The sequence below is a fragment of the Aquarana catesbeiana genome, linkage group LG04 (assembly GCF_042186555.1).
Source record: "Aquarana catesbeiana isolate 2022-GZ linkage group LG04, ASM4218655v1, whole genome shotgun sequence".
NCBI classification, from domain to species: domain Eukaryota; kingdom Metazoa; phylum Chordata; class Amphibia; order Anura; family Ranidae; genus Aquarana; species Aquarana catesbeiana.
In genome coordinates, this window is record NC_133327.1 from 364,848,820 (window position 1) to 364,868,718 (window position 19,899).

The following is a 19,899-nucleotide window of genomic DNA, read 5'->3' on the forward strand; positions in this document are numbered from 1 at the left end:
CAATTTAATACAGACTTTAGACATTTGATTGTTATTTTCCCTAAAATCAGTTAGACAAGGATATCTGCTAGTGACCACAAGCATGATATTGTTACGGGATAAGGTTACAATCTTGTCATGCCATGCCTATTGCCAGTTAAACATAATTCTCAACATCCTTTCAGTTATCAATTCAATATACAGTAAATACATAATGTCAGTTACTTTCCTTTCTGTCTGTAACAATAAGCAATTTGTGTTGTTTCTCATTATGGAGACATTATGACATTAGTTATTATTCCTTACGGATTGAATTAGCTTTCTGCATTCTTCTTGCAGACAAAGAAAGCAGGAGGTATAATAGTAGTTGAGATTATTCCCTAGTGAACTTAAAATGATCACAAATTCTCTATTTCACTAAACATTTTTAGAGCGCTGATGATCTCCTGGGCAATGCAACTTGTAATTGGTCTACTATTTATAAAGAAAAAAAAAAAAAAAAGGTTTATTTTTATGTAGTGGATTGGGCGACTCAGAAAGTAGTGAAACCAAAGTATCACCATTAAAAGTAAGAAAACTAGCATTTTTAGAAGCATAGCACTTCTCAAATCTCTCATGACAGGTGAACTTTAAAGATCTCCTATTTTACAAATAACATCACACAAAAAGATGGGCCTATAGAATGTACAAAAATTTTATTGTTTTGAGTCAATGACCTGAATTACTGTTTTTCCTCGCGCATGTCCTGCTTCTAACTTATCAAAAGCTTGAGGGACATCGGTAAATGGAAACACTTTTTCAACAACAGGCCGCATCTATGGAAAACATAATAAAAAAAAAAAAGAAACAATATGAAATGCACAGTAGGATTAAAAGACCTTAATGAGATCCATTCACAACAAAACAACCCTGAGGAGAAAACAGTGCTTAATTCAGTGTATGTAGGTGCAGTGGCTTTACCAAAACTCCTTCTAATTGCAACCTTAGCTATATTTAGCTCCATGCTGATCCTGGGGTAGTAACGCCACTGGCCGTGAAGCTAAATGTATTTATATGAACAGCTCTAGAATCAGTATCCTATTACAGTGGTTCTAAAAGGCAGAAGATTTTTTTTACCTTCATGCACTCTATGCATGAAGGTAAAAAAAATTAGGTATGCAGCTCTCAATCTCCAGTCCCCCCCTTATACTAAGCCGAGCCAGAACATGATCCAGCGATGTACAAGAGGGTGGAAGCTCTCCAGGGTCTCTGCCTCCTCAATGGCTGAGAGAAAGAAGAGGGAGCCATTGCCTCCCGCTGCTGTTAATCACAGCCAGTGAGAAGGGAGCAGGGTTGGGGGACACACAGAGCGTGACTCCAGAGCGAGCACGCATGAGTGTTCCATAGCAAGTGGTTTGCTATAGGGGTACTGAAGAGGAGCTAGGAGCGCTGATGGGGGACCCGATAAGAGGAGGATCAGTGCTGCTCTGTGCAAAACCATTGCACAGAGCAGGTAAGTAGAACATGTTTGTTGTAACAAATAAAAAAATACCCTTAATGTCACTTTAACTACTGGTGATGTTTAATATACCCTAGAATGTACATCTAAAGTCCAACTTATTTCTGGGGGCCTGTACATATACTGGTGAAGTCAGTTTGCAAAAACATTCAGTGCACTGCACCCTAGACAACCACTGTTTTTCCACAAGTGTTCATTTTCTGTGTCTCCTGAAGCGGTCACCAGTTCCCTCTGTCACCTTATACATCACTACAGTACACACACACACAGACAGAATACAGTGGTGACATGGAATTTGGCAGCAGGAACCTCGGACCATCCCCCTGCACAGGACACAGGAGATTGACACTTCCTGAAGTGTTGGTTTTCCAGACTTTGGATGATCATTCCACAGTAACAAAGCAGCGTTCAGTGGTCTGGCCAACAGGAGAGGTAAGTATTTACCCTCTTCTTTTACAAGTACAGCTTTGCTGGGAAATACAGGCAAGTATAGGGGGAGGGTCACTTTAAAAGGACTTGTGTCAATGGCATCAGTTTGAGAAACTTCCAAAATCATTCAGAATTCACTGACAGGTGCATTTGACGTTCAGTTGACCTCCTTCAAGTAGGTTTTGTATTTGTACAGAATTGTATGGTCAATCCCCAGACGACGTTCTATGGATGACGAAACACGTAGGGTAGAGCCTCTGACGGTGACATCATCACTTTGTTTCCTTCCGAGACGGTGGAGGGGCGCATGATATAGGAAGTATAGCGAGACTGACGGTGATACCGCAACTCTGGCAAACTGAATCTGTACCGTTTTTTGCTGATAGATGACCAATCTCTTGTAAGCGCAAACTTATTCTTTTATTAAATCTACTTTTATCAACATACTACACCATGGAAGTTTCTTTCGCTTTATGTTTTTGAGTATCAATAGCAACAGCAGGAGCTCTGGATATTCCTTAAGGTTTAGGGGAGACCTTACTTCCCTATGCTGGGCGAGACTGCTGTGGCAGTTATCGCTTTCTGGTAAGCAGGTTATTTAAACACCTTGGGTGGTGATCTGCACGCACTCTGTTTTGTTCTGACAAGTTTATCACAAATTTCTTCTTGCAACTTATATTTTTTGCTTAATTGGACGGACACTGCTACATAGGAATCTATGGACTTTTACCTGTGATGGGACTTTACCTTAGTTTTCTTTTTTCACTTTTTTCTTTTTCACATATATATTTTATATTCATATATATTGATCCAATAGTGTTTACGAGTTTATTTAGCGCTGCATCCTTTTGATATATACAAATTGTATGGGAATGCAAAACTTGTTTGAAGCATACAAAGGCACATTAACACAGACCCTAAAAAGAATCCAGGTTAAACATTAGTTAACAAAATGAAAGCACACCGCAGTGCCAATAATGCGAAGATTATAATGGCTTGATGAATTCTTGCTGTAATCTTTTTGTAGTAGATTTTGTACTTCTGATGCTATTAGAGAGCAAGCAGAGTTCATGCGTCCCATTACAATTGTCCACAATGTGACAAGTGTGCAACCTTCTGGCTGGCATGCACTTCTGTTGTTAGAACAGTGGAGGGAGATCACATTAAACTCCAGGCTCAAAGTAAATACACAATTTTTAGTAAACAATCATGGCATCATTGGACAGCATGTAATGGAAAAAAAAAAACCCACCACTCAAGGTGAGATAAGGAAGCCTAATTGATCCAGCAGGTGCTCGCCTCCGCACACAATGAATTTAGAAGAAATGGCCGCACACCACTGTAGATCAAAATCATCTTTATTTGGAAATCCCAAAAATTACAGGCATCAGATTGCTGGGTAGACGCGTTTCGCACACTTCATGTGCGCTTAGTCATTACTGATGACTAAGCGCACCTGAAGTGTGCGAATCGCGTCTACCCAGCATTCTAATGCCTGTAATTTTTGGGATGTCCAAATAAAGAGGATTTTGATCTACAGTGGTGTGCGGACGTTTCTTCCAATTTCATTGGACAGCACGTACCAGGAACTAAGAAGGTCTATTTTCAGATTTTCTCAATCCCGCAGTATGAAAATGTGATATCATAGATGAACAGTAACCTTCAGGGCTGAGTTGGAGACGCTCTGCACATTCTCCTTTTCAATCTCAATACAAGAAAGGAGAGGAAGAGAACCCTTTAATAAAGTCAAAATTTAAGAACCCAGATGTACCCTAGGACCCTGAACACATAGGGATCCCAAAGCAGCACAAGAGGGAATTTCCGCACACATTTTGTGCACTTCCTGAAGTCAACACCAGATCGTTTGCATTCACACAGAGTGGCACAATACACTTACATGACTGCTTTGCACATTGTGTGTGTAAAAACTGACCTGTGACATTTGGTGCTGTAGCCCCACTTATTTTATTATATTCTCCAGTACTCCTCCCTTTCCTAACAAGGACAGCATCCAGTATGTTCCAGTATGTGTGTGTCAGCCCGCAGACGTCAGATATGGATATCTCCCATTCAAAAGGACAGTGGGCATCATTTACTTGTTTATTTCTAGAGAGAAAGCAGCCCCCTTAGTAGGCTTGACCGGTATTATTTTGGTTAATCATAGGTTGATCAGACATTTCTGACCCATTCACTGAGGAAAACACTGAGACATGAATACCAAACTGATGATCCCCTATATTTAAAGCTTTACACAACTGTGTCATTTGTATTGATCAAACCTATTGTGTTATTAATCCTGAAAAGGCTGACCGTACAGCGGGATAACATACCAGTGATCCGCTGCTAAAATCAACTGACTCAGATGAAACCCCTTCCTGTATTATGGCTGAAACGGCGGCAAAGAGCTGGGACTGGCTGAATGCAGAATGATTAAGAGAGATTAAGTGAATAAAGAAAACACAGTCTATTTAGAGCAGAACATCAGTCTCCTAGCACAGGGCACTTTTGTTGTGTTCTGGGAAGAGGGATTAGCAGACAGGTCTACAGAGAGCAGGGATTAGATAAGCAAGTATGCATCTGTTTATGCAAAAACACTACTGAAGAGTATACTTTCCATGCTCTTGTTGCGTTCTCTTTAAAACAGTCATCGCCTTGGAAACGTATATTGGAGTAACCAGAGAACTTCACAGAGGTAGCATAGGCAAACATGTCATTTATACATCCGATTCTAAATTTTACTACATTTACAGTACAGATGCTCCTCGTTTAATGACTTACCTGTTTAACTACTGCTCGGACTTACGACCAGCTCTCCCCACCTGAATGACGTGCTGTACATCATTGTATTGTACAGTACAGAATTTGTGTTCTGTACTTATGCAAATTAAAACAACGCTTTGAGCTGGAGTTTTGTGTTTAGACCTTTTTTTTAACAAAACAGTACAGTAGTTAAGAATGCTTTAAATATGGATTTGTGACATCTCGGTTAACAACCAATTCGTTTAACGACCTGGTCTTTGAAATGAAACCTGGTCGTTAAGTGAGGAGTACCTGTATACCTTTGTAGATGGTGCCAGAAGATTATTGTAGCGTATACAAATATAGGGACCTAGCTAAATAAAAAAGGTACATAAACATTTGATGTCCAATACCTAATACCTGCTATTTCAACAGGTTAAAGGATATTCAAAGCTAAAACTTTTTTTTTTGGATGGTGAAACCCCATGTAAGGCTGTTAATGCCAGCTCTGTTCCACTGAGGCGATCTCCAACCACTTGTTGTCCAGTGGACACAACAAGAAGGGATAGAATCTCTCCAAAGTGGGAGAACACCCTCTTGGACAATTTTCATTGGAAAAAAGTCCCCTCTATTCCTGTCCTGATGTTCCTCGCAATCAGATCCAAGAAAAGTGAAGCTCCCCATCTCCCTAACAAGGTGATAGAAAGCAATAAAAAAAATATATATATTTCACTCCAACCAGCACTGTGCCCTTAATGTCACGTGATATGGGTGCTCAGCTTACGCAGTAAGCAGTAGTATAGCCAAGATCAAGAAAAAGACAACACACTGCCAATGCACCTCAAAAATTTATTGGGAGGTCAGAATTTAACCACTTGCTGAACGGCTCACGCCGATATACTTCGGCAAAGTGGCACAGGTGCACAAAACGCCTACCCGTACGTCACCCCACTGGCGAATGTGCCCGCGGGTCCCGGACTCTATGTCCGCCGGTGTCCTGCGATCGTGGCACGGAGAGGCAGAACGGGGAGATGCCTATGTAAACAAGGCATTTCCCTGTTCTGCCTAGCAACATTACAGGGATCTACTACTACCAGTGAGCCCATTCCCCCTACAGTTAGAACACACTTAACCCCTTGATCGCCCCCTAGTGTTTAACTCCTTCCCTACCAGTGACATTTACCCAGTAATCAGTGCATTTTTATATCACTGATCGCTGTATAAATGTCAATAGTGTCCGATCTGTATGTCGCAATGTCGCAGTCATGGAAAAAAAAAAAAAAATATTGCAGATTGCCGCCATTACTAAGAAAAAAAAAAATAAATAATAATAAAAATGCCATAAATCTATCCCCTATTATGTAGACACGATAACTTTTGCGCAAAACCAATCAATCTATATTATTTTTGGAATATTTATTATAGCAAAAAATATTGCTTTTTTTCAAACTTGTGGCTTTTTTTTGTTTATAGCGCAAAAAATAAAAACCGCAGAGGTGATCAAAAACCACCAAAAGAAAGCTCTATTTGTGGGGAAAAAAGGATGTCAATTTTGTTTGGGTACAATATTGCATGACCGTGCAATTGTCAGCTAAAGCGACGCAGTGTCGAATCGCAAAAAAGGGCTTGGTCAGGAGGGGGGAAATCCTTCCGTGGCTGAAGTGGTTAAAAAAGTCACAAAAAAAGATAGAGGAAACACATCAGATAACTGTGTGGTATCAGTGATCAATCTTTATTATATTTTGCAGTTGGATTGTTTCTCTAACTTGAGCAGTATCGATAAAATGGTGGATTTTGTATTTTTGCATTCTAATTTTAACTTTAGCTCTTGCTCCTACACATGTACGTTGTTGATCTTGTCTATCAGGTGAAAGACTTGTGAGGAGCTATAAGCCATGACAAATCTGAACATTTTTTCCACTTTCATGGGCATCAACATCACAAATAATACAAATAAAATGTAATGCGTTGTAATAAACTGTCACTCTAATGGTTATAAAAAAAAAAGAAAACAGCATGAGATATTATTCTAGTTCTAATTTTTGGGAACTACAATACCCAAAGCATGTGTTGCTCCAAAGAGGATCATGTACAACAGAACAGCTACCTACCTTGCCAGCATCCACAATTTCACCAATTTCATCTAGGGCTGGCCCACTGGGGGTAAAAAATCCCCAACGGTAGTGGATCCCTTTACAGAGGTGCTGAAAATAAGGAACAAAGATACATTTATTACTGTTCAGAAATACAACCTAACAGGCAAAAGACAGAAAATATTCTGCACATTCAAAACTTCCAACTATATAGCCATAACTAAATGCAGCCATGGAAATGAACACTCACATTCTGAATACATCCACACTGTATTTGTAAATTAAGAATATTACCTTTATTACTTTTGATCCCAGAGTAATACCCGAACGCATCATTCCATCTGCTATACCCAGCCGATCAGTGTTATACAGGAAAGGAGTAACCAGTGTGCAGTATGAAGCTCCAGACCATGGCTTAAGGTACTGAAGAGCCAATTCTTCACTTGTTCCACCTACATTGTCAAGAATAACATCAAACCTGAAAAATAAATGAAAACCATCAGCCTTTACACCTAGAAAATATTATTCACAACTACTTAAAATCAAAGTAGATCAAAAAAAAAAATGGCAGCATTATGTTTTTTCTTCTACTGCAGCCTTGCAGTTTACATAATGAAAAGGTAAAAGATTGACTGACTTTCTCATCCACAATGCAGTCACAGAAAGTTATATGAAAGTAAAATATAGAACTTGTTTAACCCCTTAGAGCCAGCGCCTTCCAGCCCTTTAAAGGGTTTAGAATGCCGGGAGGAGGGTGTGTGGCTTATGGTCATGTGATCGCTGTGATTGGCTGTCACATGATTGGAAAGCTCCTGATCGCAAGCAGCCCAAGGAAGCTTTCCGTTAGCCGCCGGTAACTGCCAGGAGCGCACTCTCAGCACAGCTCTATCGGCGCTATTGCACACAAATATGCTGCTGCTCGGTGCCAAGCCCCGGCCACCGAGAGGCATATTTGCGTGCGCTCTTCGCAAAGAGGTTAAAGCTGAAGTTTAGATTTAAAAAAAATCCCTACCAGCTTTAGTCCGATCACTTACCTGTAATGAATTATGTTCTACGTTGTGCAGGCTGCTAGATCCTGTAGAAATCAATCACTACAGAAGTGCCTGTCCTCTTCCTGTCTCTGAATTTCTGACGCTGCAATAGTTAACAGCTTCAGGGTCCTCAGGCAAAGCAGCAGTACAAATGGTTTGAAGAGGACACACCCCCATTCCTCATCCGCCAATGAGAAAAGTTTTCTCTTAATACACTGCAAGTAACACAATATTTGAATGGGGGAAGAGACCAATTAGTCACAGGATTCTCTCCCCCATCCACAGATTGTGTTACAAGCAGTGTAATCAATGAAAGAATAAGGGGCGGTAGGAGGCGGCAGGTCTCCACCAAACCAGCTGTACTGCTGTTCTTCCTGAGGACCCAAAACTGTTAACCACTGCAGTGACACAAGGTCAGAGACAGGAAGAGGACAGGCATCCCTGCAGTGAAGATCTTCAGGATCCAGTGGCCTGCACAACATGGGATATACTGCATTACAAGTAGGTGATGTGGCTAAAGCTGTAGGGCTTTGTTTAGCTAAACTTCAGCTTTAAGAAAAAGGGTACAAGATGCAAAACCCTAAATACAAAGTGCAGTAATCCATAGTAACTAACCAACAAACCACAGTGTTTGAGTGAGGGCAGGCCCATATATATATATATATATATATATATATATATATATATATATATATATATATATATATATATATATACACATACACACATATACACACACTATATATATATATATATATATATATATATATATATATATATATATATATATATATATATATATATATATATATTTATTTTGCTGGTAACAGTGCACAGATATGGGCAAGGCAATAGAGGCTCCTGTTTAAAGTTCATGATGGGGAAACCTAAGATTTACAAAGTAAAGTGTGACTATCATGGACCCTGTATACTAAATAGCCACAAAATTGAAGTGATGCAGGTATAATTGACAGTCAATAAAAGCAAAGCCAGCGTACCAACTTTTGGGCACAGTTTTGCAAAGATCTCTGTTAAGATGTTCTACAAAAATCTCTAAGGATACACCTAATGTAGGATACTTTAAGGAAGAACAAATGTATAGGGGTGCTGGAATAGTTGAATGGGACTTCAGACTGATTTAGTAAATCTTATTTATTCTTCATTTATTCCTAAAATTAAAAAAAAAAAAAAAAAAACAAACAAACAATGAAATAGCATCCCAAAAAAAAAAAAAAAAAAAAAAAAAAAAATGAAAAGGATTAAGGTTCTCATTTATCAAAAGTATCTGAAATAAGGCATGTCTGTATTGCCACGTGGCAACTAACCATATTCAACCATGTCCAGGAAACATTTTTTGAAAAGTGATTTACAGTGCCTTGAAAAAGTATTCATACCCCTTGAAATTTTCTACATTTTGTCATGTTACCACCCCCATCAAATCATTCTCTGCAGCTATTACCTTTTGTACCACCACCCCCTCCCTTTATAATGTAAGCTCTACAAGCAGGGCCCTCCTGTACCTTTTGTATTGAACTGTACTGTAATTGTGTTGTCTCCCTATACATTGTAAAGCTCTGCGTAAACTGTTGGCGCTATATATATCAGGTATAATAATAAATAATAATTTTGTTTATTGATTTTATGTGATAGACCAACACAAAGTGGCACATACTTGTGAAGTGGAAGGAAAATGGCTTTCAAAATTTTTTACAAATAAATACGTGAAAAGTGTGGCATACATTTGTATTCAGCCCCCCTGAGTCAATACTTTGTAGAACCACCTTTCGCTGCAATTACAGCTGCAAGTCTTTTTGGGTATGTCTCTACCAGCTTTGTACATCTAGAGAGAGTGACATTTTTGCCCATTCTTCTTTGCAAAATAGCTCAAGCTCTGTCAGATTGGATGGAGAGCATCTGAACAGCAATTTTCAAGTCTTGCCGCAGATTCTCAATTGGATTTAGGTCTGGACTTTGATTGGGCCATTCTAACACATGAATATGCTTTGATTCTAAACCATTTCATTGCAGCTCTGGCTGTATGTTTAGGGTCGTTGTCCTGCTGGAAGGTGAACCTCCGCCCCAGTCTCAAAACTTTTGCAGACTCTAAACAGGTTTTCTCCTAAGATTGCCCTGTATTTGGCTCCATCCATTTTCCCATAAACTCTGACCAGCTTTCCTGTCCCTGCTGAAGAAAAGCATCCCCACAACTTGATGCTGCCACCACCATGTTTCACTATGGGGATGGTGTGTTCAGGGTGATGTGCAGTGTTAGTTTTCTGCCACACATAGCGTTTTTCTTTTAGGCCAAAAAGTTCAATTTTGTTCTCATCTGACCAGAGCACCTTCTTTCACATGTTTGCTGTGTCCCCCACATGGCTTCTCGCAAACTGCAAATGGGACTTTCCTTATGGTTTTCTTTCAACAATGGCTTTCTTCTTGCCACTCTTTCATAAAGGCCAGATTTGTGGAGTGCATGACTAATAGTTGTCCTGTGGACAGATTCTACCACCTGAGCTGTGGATCTCTGCAGCTCCTCCAGAGTTACCATGGTCCTCTTGGCTGCTTCTCCGATTATTGCTCTGCTTGCCTGGCCTGTCAGTTTAGGTGGACGGCCATATCTTGGTAGGTTTGCAGTTATGCCATGCTTTTTCCATTTTAGGATGATGGATTGAACAGTGAGATGTTCAAAGCTTGGGATATTTTTTAGTAACCTAACTCTGCTTTAAACTTCTCCACAACTTAATCCTTGACCTGTATGATGCTGTTTGTTCACGAAGATTCTCTAACAAACCTCTGAAGGCTTCACAGAACAGCTGTATTTATACTGAGATTAAATTACACACAGGTGGACTAAATTTACTAATTAGGTGACTTCTGAAGGCAATTGGTTTCATAGATTTTAGTTAGGGGTATCGGAGTAAACGGGGCTGAATACAAATGCACGCCACACTTTTCAGATATTTATTTGTAAAAAATTTTGAAAACCATTTATCATTTTCCTTCCACTTAACAATTATGTGCCACTTTGTGTTGGTTGGTCTATCACATAAAATCCCAATAAAATACATTTACGTTCTTGGTTATAACATGTAACATTTCAAGGGGTATGGATACTTTTTCAAGGCACTGTAAACCACTAGTAATAGCTTAAAAAAAAAAAAAAAAAAAAAAAAAGGGAATAAAACAGACATTATATATAAATACCTGTAAAAGGCATTCAAATAATTTCACTGGAAAAGCCATCGATTTGCATGTTGTACCTCTTTTAAACCATTGCAATAACACATCCCAAAGTATGCAAAATCAAATGTTTTGCTTACTATGGTGTACACATGTGAATGAAAAAAACCACATGCAAGAAGTTGCTAGTTGTCAGTGGCAAAGCAATGAATAATAGTTTAAATAAAACAAATATAATATTTACTTAAGAAAAAAACTGCCGGTATTGCTAAAATTAAACCCAATAAATCAAACCTGTGTGAACTCAACAAATAAATGAGTAAAAAAAAATGTTATAAATGAACGTGTAGTCAGAACAACACAAAAATACAAGTGTCACAAATATCCTATACACATACTGTCCCAGTGTAAACCAATCTTGAGCCAACTCCCTTGAGAATGTCTATTCGGATGAAATATACCTCGAGGCAGAGCCTCTGCAGAGGTCATTGTGTAAGCTGGAGCCATTAACAGCGGCACTGGTTATTTTAATTGATATGCGCATTATACTAATATGCAGATTTTTAATTTGAATTATCTTCACTCTCTCAATCAACATGGACTATTTTAAATCCTTATGCTGCTAACATTGGTAAATAGATAAGTAAATATGATATATTTTCCTTTTTTAAACTTTTTTAAAATTTCTTCAATTGCTTCCTGGTTTCCAGGCCTAGGCAAACGATGTTGTACATCCTAGGAGTCTTCAGGAGGGGAGGATGGGTTTTCACAGCCAAGCACAGCCTCCTGCCTGCATGCCTGAGCTAAGGCCAGAGGGATTACAGGAAGTACAGTGCTACATGAATCATCTGCCCTTACTCAAGATGGCCACAGCCAGAAATGCTAGAGGGCGATTTTTACAGTGATTTTCCAGCAAAATAAAGCATGGATACAAGGATGGATGGTGCTCAGATACAGTGTAGTTCCTCTTTAATGTGGCCGTTTTACACTATGGATGCTGCCATCTGCTTTTTTCGGTGGCTGTGATACTGTTGTGGTGGAAAAACTGAAAATTGTATCAAATACTTACCGTCATTTTCCTTTCCTGACTCCAAACTATGGCAGCATACTAGTGATAGAACTTTGCTTCTTGTCCACTCCCTCAGGACCAGTGCAGAGATAAATAAAAAAAAAAAAAAAAAAAAAAAAAGCGGTTAGCCGCCCCCCCATTCTTTGTAACAAGCCACATACCAAGATGTACAAGAGTGGGTCCATATGAGGCCATGGTTTGGCGTCAGGAAGGGAAAATTACGGTAAGTATTTGATACAATTTTCTGTTTTCCTGACGCCAACATGGCAGCATACTAGTGATAAATAACTAGCTGACAGGGTGGGTACTGTTTTAAACAACATTTGTATTTACAATGCAAGAGAAGATTGGATTGTCCTCTCAAAGTCAACAGATAAGGCTCCCGGACCTACCGTATAATGTCTTAGGAAAGCATCTTGGGAAAACCATAATGCCGCTTTGCACATGGTCTCCATCAATACCCACAAGGCTGCTACCGCCCTGGTAGAGTGTGCAGTCAGCGTTGAGGAAAGCTCACACCCTCTTGCTTCGTACGCTCTGCGAATAAGCTTGACGTTCCAGCTCGACCAAGATCCTTGAGGTAGCCTCCTTTCCTTTGAGTTTCCCTACTGGAATTATAAAGTGCTTATCTGAGCGTCTGAAGCGAGTGGTGGCCGACCAATATTTTATTAAATGTTCTGGAAACATCCAGCTCATATAGCCTGCCCGAGTCCTCTTCTGGGAAGTTAGGTAAAGCCCCAGATGCCTGTCTGGTGAAACGAAGTGGAGTGAAGTGGAATGAAATGTTCTACTTGCTGTAGTTCCACTTGATCTGGAAAAAGTTAATATGCCTCTGAGGCCCCCCAGGCCTGAAGTTCAGAAACTCTTCTGCCCGAGGTTATCGTAGTCAAAAAGACAACTTTATGAGTAATGTCACCCAGCGAACAAAATTCAGTTGGAGAAAATGTGTGAACAGATAAGACGTTCAGCACTACAGACAGATCCCATTGGGGAAAGATTCTCTTCTTAGGTGGTCGTATTTTAATGGACCACCCTTAGAAACTGTACTATCAACGGATCTTCCGCCCCTTTGATTTTTGTTACTGCTGAGATGGCGGAAACTTGTACTTTCGGGAAACTCAGGTTAAGGCCCATGCCCAATCCTGCTTGCAAAAAATCCAGGACAGCTGAAAGTGGAGGCGCAGAAGGATCCAACTCCTTACCAGCCAGGATATTTGAAAAAAAACTTGTCCCAAACTTTTGCGCAAGCTTGGATTGTGGAAGGTTTTCTGGAACTTAAAAGAGTAGAGATTGCCCTAAAAGAAGAGCACCCTAGGCTCTCCAGCTTCCCCCTCTCAAAAGCCACGCTCGTAACTCCAGTTTGCGTATGCTTGGATGTAGGAGGTCTTCCTGAACTAGAAGAACTGGGAATACTAGGAGGAGAACTGGTTGCTGTACGCTGAAGTAGATTGCCAGTGCAACCTAGGGGCTCCATGGCCAGAATGGAAGAACCGACATGACCCTCATGTTCTCCTTCAACAGCCTCTAAAGGAACCTCCTTATTAGAGGAACCAGTGGGAAGGTATAGGCTAGGGCATAGATCAGCAATGTGCAACAAGAGCATCTGTCCCCTCTGCCTATGAATGCAGAAGCATGGACAGGAATCTTGGGGAGTTTGCAATTGCTGGGAGAAGCAAAGAGATCCATTTGGGGTGTACACCCGCATGTGAACCAATTGGGAAAGACTTTGGGGTGTAGAGCCCACCCGTTGTGGTCTGAAAATGTTTGAAAGAGACATTCCACCTGCATGTTCAACCTCCCTGGGAGAAAAAGACTGCACTTAGTGCTTGAACGTGATTTTCTGCCCGGACACTTCCTTCAGTAGGATGCTGCTGCGGATTCCTCCCTGGCGTAGTTTATAAGCAACTGCTGCCTTGTTGTCCATCTGCATAGTGACTGGCTTTTCCTGGCTCTTGTGCTGCAAAGCCTTGAGACAGAAATGCTGCTCGAATCTCTAGCACATTTGACACTATGCCTTTGCCAGGAATCTCCCTCTGCCCTGGACTGACTGTCCTTTGCAGGGTGCCCCCCCAGCCTGTCTCGCTGGCATCCATTGTAATGATGGTCCAGTCTAATGACCCTAAGGGGTGAGAGTTCTTCAAGGTCTCCATCAGCCACCACTGCAGGCTCCTCCTCATACTGAGAGACACTGCTATTAGTTGTGCTAGGTACTGCTTTCTCCACTACGTGAGAAACCTAGCTGGAATTGCCGCATGTGCCAATGTGCCCAAGGGAGAATTGGAATGCAAGAAGACAAAAGCACCCAACAGGCTGAGACACTGGGCTGCTGACAGATGAGTGGAAGTTTGTCATCAAGACTCTCTTCCTTACGATCAACGCTTTTGCTGGAGGAAGTGAGAACGAAGTGTCAGCTGTGTTGAAGAGTGCCCCCAGGTATATCAACTGCTGGTTGGTGGCAAGTTGTCTCTTCTTGAAGTTGAGGTTTCAACTGAATTTCTGAAAGGTATGGGCAAGGATTTCCCTGTGTTTCAAGAGCTCCCCTGGCCAACAGGAGGACATCATCCAAGTAATGATAGACCCGGAGACCCTGTGTCCTGAGTGGGGCCAATGAGGAATGTTCGTGAATGTTCTCGGCAATGTGTACAGGGCGAAAGGAAGGCTGGTGAACTGCAGATACGTGTGGCTGACTGCAAACCTCATATACCTCTGAAAAGAGGGCAAGGTTGGGACATGAATATAGGCATTTAGTAGATCTAAAGAAAAGCATCCAGTCACTCTGCTGCACTGCTTGGATGACTATGTGGATTTACTCTATTTTGAACCTATTCCAGAAGGCCTTTTTAGATCTATGACTGGACACCATCCTCCATTCTTTTTACCATGAACAGGGTGGAGTAAAACCCCGGTATATCTTTCTGAAGATGGAATCTGTATCACGGCTTGCTGGGTTTGAAGTGTGTGTATATATCGTAGCAGTACCGCTGCCTTCAATGGAGCCTCCGGAATCTTGAGGGAGGAGAAATGATCCGGAGGAGGGGCACTGCAAAACTGCCAGAAATGGCCTTGGGTGACTGCTGCCTTTACCCAAAGGTCTGTATAATTTTCCACCCAAGCATCAGCGGAATGTGTCAACCTGGACCCTACTACGAATGCCTGGGGCCACCTACCGTCAAAAGGGCTTGCTAGGCTCTTGGAGGACATTTATGGCTTTTTTTGCTTGTGCGCCCTGAGGACGGTTGCCTGGGTACGCTTCCATACGCCACCTGATCCTCTGGCATGTCTGCTGGATCTCAGCTCCCTGGACCTGGAGAAATGAGATCTACTGTGGAAATATTTTGCTTGCCTGTTCTGCAAAAGCAGGTCTGACCTGCCCCATGACATTTTGGAGGTGGCTGTCTCCATCTTTCTGCCAAATAGGGACTTCCTGTCAAAAGGGATCTTGCACCAGTTCTGCTTTGATGATGCATCAGTGGCCCAAGGCTTTAACCATAGAGCCTTTTTTTTTTTTTGACTGAGTGCAACATTGCTCTGCCTGAACACTTGATTGTGTTTATGGCCGCCATAAAATCTGAAGACACCTTGAGAGTTCTAGAGCCTGAACAATATCTGCTCTTTGTACCCCTTCCTTTATCGCTGACTCAATGTTCTGAGTCCAGACCTTCAAGGCGCTGGCCACTGAGGTGAGAGTTACGGCTGGGCGACAGGCTGCTCCGGCCGCTTGGACTCCCTTCAGGTCCAGATCTATCCCTCTGTCCATTGTGGCCCTGAACAAGGCTGAATCCTCCATTGGTAGTGTAACCTTCTTCGCTAGCCAGACCTCCACGGTGCCCACAGCTGGGAGGGGAGACAAGTGAGGCTATGTCTGCCCCCTGTAGGGGATATAACTTGTGCAGCCAATTAAACAAGAATCTCTCCTCGGTGCCATTCTTGTTTCAGGATATCCTTGATTTCCTCCATAAAAATAAAAAAGGGATTGGCACTTCTGAAAAAAAGGAAAATAAGATTTCACCTTCTTGGGAGCATCCTCTGCCTCCCATGCAATGGCCTGCTTGATCGCTTGGATATATGGATCCACCAAAGGAAAAAAAGGTAAATCCAAGCATTCTGGATCGCTTGTTGCAGAAGAGAAGCTGCTGTCCTCCGGCTGCTGTGTGGATTCATCAGAAACAGCACTAAAAAGGAGGAGCACTACCTGCTGAAATCCCTGGCTGATGCTCCAGTGGGGCCACCTGACTAGTGTCACTAACGGGCTGTCTTGCTGGAATACCAGAAGTGATCTTTGAGATGAAGTCTCGCACTACCTTTTTCAGTGAGGCTGACACCTGGGCAGTCTCCTGCTCTCTGTCCACTGCAAATTCTTCCAGGCAGCCCTTGCACACTAAATTGTTTGGCATCGAGACTGCTGCACAGGCCAAGCAGGCCTTTTTATTAGGGCACTGGTATTTCTTAGGAGAAGAGGAGGCGTGCTGCCTTTTTTTACTTCCTTTTGGAATGAGAGCGGTGCCTGTGGCTGCGCTTTCCTGAGGGGTCTTTCTTCTCTGGCTCTAGATCTTCAAGAGCGTGAGCATATGGGGCTGAAACAAATCAAAGCAATCCGCAATTAGAATGCACTTTTTTTTTGCGACAACCTGCAAACTTAACCAATACAGTGGTCCCCTACCTTAAAACTTGAGGGTCTTATGTAAATGGTGACTGACTCATGGCTGGAGGACAAGTGGGACGTATTTGGTATAAAAGAACAATTTTTTTTCTTTTTAAAAACAATTAACAAAGTAATACCTGTGTAGAAACAGCAGAGGGCGCTCAAAAGGAGGCTTTTCTGTAGGAGAAAATCCAAAGAGGGAAGTCTGCCTGACAGGAGAAGGTTAGGTGTCTGCCTGCCATTCAAGCAGACTAAGCCTATTAACAGACCTATGGAAGGGAAAAACCTCCCCCAGACCCACATGCCAGCTTGCTGGGAAAATACCAGCATTTTTGCCCACAATAAATATGGTGGACGGTGCCTCCGGCGACCATCGAGCTTGCTCGGCTCGGGCGGCCTGATAATGTCATCACAGGGTCCCCTAAGAAAAGGAGCACAGGGCGGCCACGCTGGCCCTATAAGGCCGATGGAACAGCCAAACGTGCTCTACACCTCAGAATGGCACAAACGCCGAACAACTGCCCAGGACCTGAGAAAGAAAGAAAAAGGAAGAAAGGATTAAAGGGTAAAACAAATGGAAACAAAAAGGGACAGCAACCCTGCATTGCACAAGCGGCCAAAACAAACTAAAGGCAATAGCTGCCTTTTATTTTATTAATTTTCAATTTTTTTCTGGTGATATTTTGATTGGATAGATGGAACTGATAGTTTAATTTGAAGAAAGTTTTATTTGCTTAAAGATTGGTTTACATTGAAACATATACGCAGTGCAACAGTATTTGTATAAGATAAAACAAATATTATATAGCAGAACTGTTGAACATGTATAGCAGCAATTACTGATATTTACATGTTATATTGACGAATTCATTAAATAATAGTTCAACAACAGCATTCAAATGTGCAAGGTGAAATGTCTGCGGTGCGATGTCAGTCAGTCACTTTCATCCCCTAGTCTAATGCCAAACATTGCTCTACACTTCTGTCTAGATAGCGGAGATTTTCCATAGATTTCTATGGGTCCAACAATAGTCAGAAAGGGAGTTCTAGGGTAAAACCCTTTAATGATAACTAGCCTAAGATCCAAGTCCTGAAGAGGTGGAGATTAATGTACCTGTATATACAGTATCTCACAAAAGTGAGTACACCCCTCACATTTTTGTAAATATTTTAATATAACTTTTCATGTGACAACACTGAAGAAATACACTTTGCTACAATGTAAAGTAGTGAGTGTACAGCTTGCACAACAGTTTAAAATAATTCAAACACACAGCCATTGCCTAAACCACTGGCAACAAACGTGAGTACACCCCTAAGTGAAAATGTCCAAATTGGGCTCAATTAGCCATTTTCCCTCCACGGTGTCATGTGACTCGTTAGTTTTACAAGGTCTCAGGTGTGAATGGGGAGCAGGTGCGTTAAATTTGGTGTTACTGCTCTCACTCTCTCATACTGGTCACTGGAAGTTCAACGTAGCATCTCATGGAAAAGAACTCTCCGAGGATCTGAAAAAAACAATTGTTGCTCTACATAAAGATGGCCTAGGTTATAAGAAGATTGCCAAAGACCCTGAAACTGAGCTGCAGCACAGTGACCAAGACCATACAGTGGTTTAACAGGACAGGTTCCAGTCAGTACAGGCCTCGCCATGGTCGACCAATAAAGTTGAGTGCATGTACTCAGCGTCATATCCAGAGGTTGTCTTTGGGAAATGAACGTATAAGTGCTGCCAGCATTGCTGCAGAAGTTGAAGGGGTTGGGGGGGTCCAGCCTGTCAGTGCTCAGACCACACGCCACACACTGCATCAAATTGTTCTGCATGGCTGTCGTCCAAGAAGGAAGCCTCTTTTAAAGATGATGCACAAGAAAGCCTACAGTTTGCTGAAGACAAGCAGACTAAGGACATGGGATTACTGGAACCATGTCCTGTGGTCTGATGAGACCAAGATAAATTTATTTGGTTCAGATAGTGTCAAGCGTGTGTGGCGGCAACCAAGTGAGAAGTACAAAGACAAGTGTGTCTTGCCTACAGTCAAGCATGGTGGTGGGAGTGTCATGGTCTGGGGCTACATGATTGCTGCCAGCACTGAGGAGCTATTGTTCATTGAGGGAACCTTGAATGCCAACATGTACTGTGATATACTGAAGCAGAGCATGATCCCCTGTCTTCGGAGACTGGGCCGCAGGGCAGTATTCCAACATAACAAAAACACACCTCCAAGACGACCGCTGCCTTGCTAAAGAAGCTGAGGGTAAAGGTGATGGACTGGCCAAGTAGGTCTACAGACCTAAACCCTATTAAGCATCTGTGGGACATCCTCAAACAGAAGGTAGAAGAGCGAAAGGTCTCTAACATCCACCAGCTCCGTGATGTCATCATGGAGGAGTGGAAGAGGACTCCAGGGGCAACCTGTGAAGCTCTGGTGAACTCCATGCCCAAGAGGGTTAAGGCAGTGCTGGAAAATAATGGTGGCCACAAAAAATATTGACACTTTGGGCCCAATTTGGACATTTTCACTTAGGGGTGTATTCACTTTTGTTGCCAGTGGTTTAGACATTAATGGCTGTATGTTGAGTTATTTTGAGGTAATAGCAAATTTATACTGTTATACAAGCTGTACACTCACTACTTTACATTGCAGCAAAGTGTCATTTCTTTAGTGTTGTCACATGAAAAGATATAATAAAATATTTACAAAAACATGAGGGGTGTACTCACTTTTGTAAAAAAACTGTAGAACTATTCGCTTTTTTCACTGTTTTCCTCACCTATGAATGCAAATGTGAACATGTACCTGCTGTCTGCACACATGACCATGGGACTATACATACAAATGCATTGTATACTTGTGATGACTGAGCAGTTTCTAACATCTATGACAAGAAAAGCTGCATTAAGCCATGCTCACTGATTGCCAGCTGATCAATGTTGTCAATTACAGTACAGCCTGATGATTAGAAACTAGTCTTGTAATAGTCTCCCGCAGCCTGTAAAAACTTTTAAGTGGCTACAATTGTTTTTACAGCAGGGAATCGCCGGCAGAAAAGAATATCTGAATGATGCCTGCAGCTGCAGGCATCATTCAGATATCTCCACTCAGAGTCCAGGATGTCATATGACGTACAGCGGGCGGGAAGTGGTTAAAGTGGTTGTAACCCTCAAACATGAAGTCTGAACAATGCATATCCCTCTATAGTGTGTACCTGTATCAGTCCAGAGCACTAAGTGTCATTTC

At 41.7% G+C, this 19,899-nt stretch overlaps 1 protein-coding gene across 1 annotated transcript in view; it reads right to left on the reverse strand.

Moving 5' to 3' along the window:
* Positions 1-525: 525 nt before the first annotated feature.
* Positions 526-19,899, reverse strand: part of RTN4IP1 (reticulon 4 interacting protein 1) — a 43,527-nt gene continuing 24,153 nt past the window's right edge. Inside the window, exons 7-9 of the mRNA XM_073627021.1 lie at positions 7,033-7,216; positions 6,757-6,849; positions 526-794 (exon numbers count right to left, since the gene is read on the reverse strand). Coding sequence (XP_073483122.1) covers positions 675-794; positions 6,757-6,849; positions 7,033-7,216 — 397 coding nt within the window. The 3' untranslated portion in view covers positions 526-674. The remainder of the gene's footprint in view (positions 795-6,756; positions 6,850-7,032; positions 7,217-19,899) is intronic.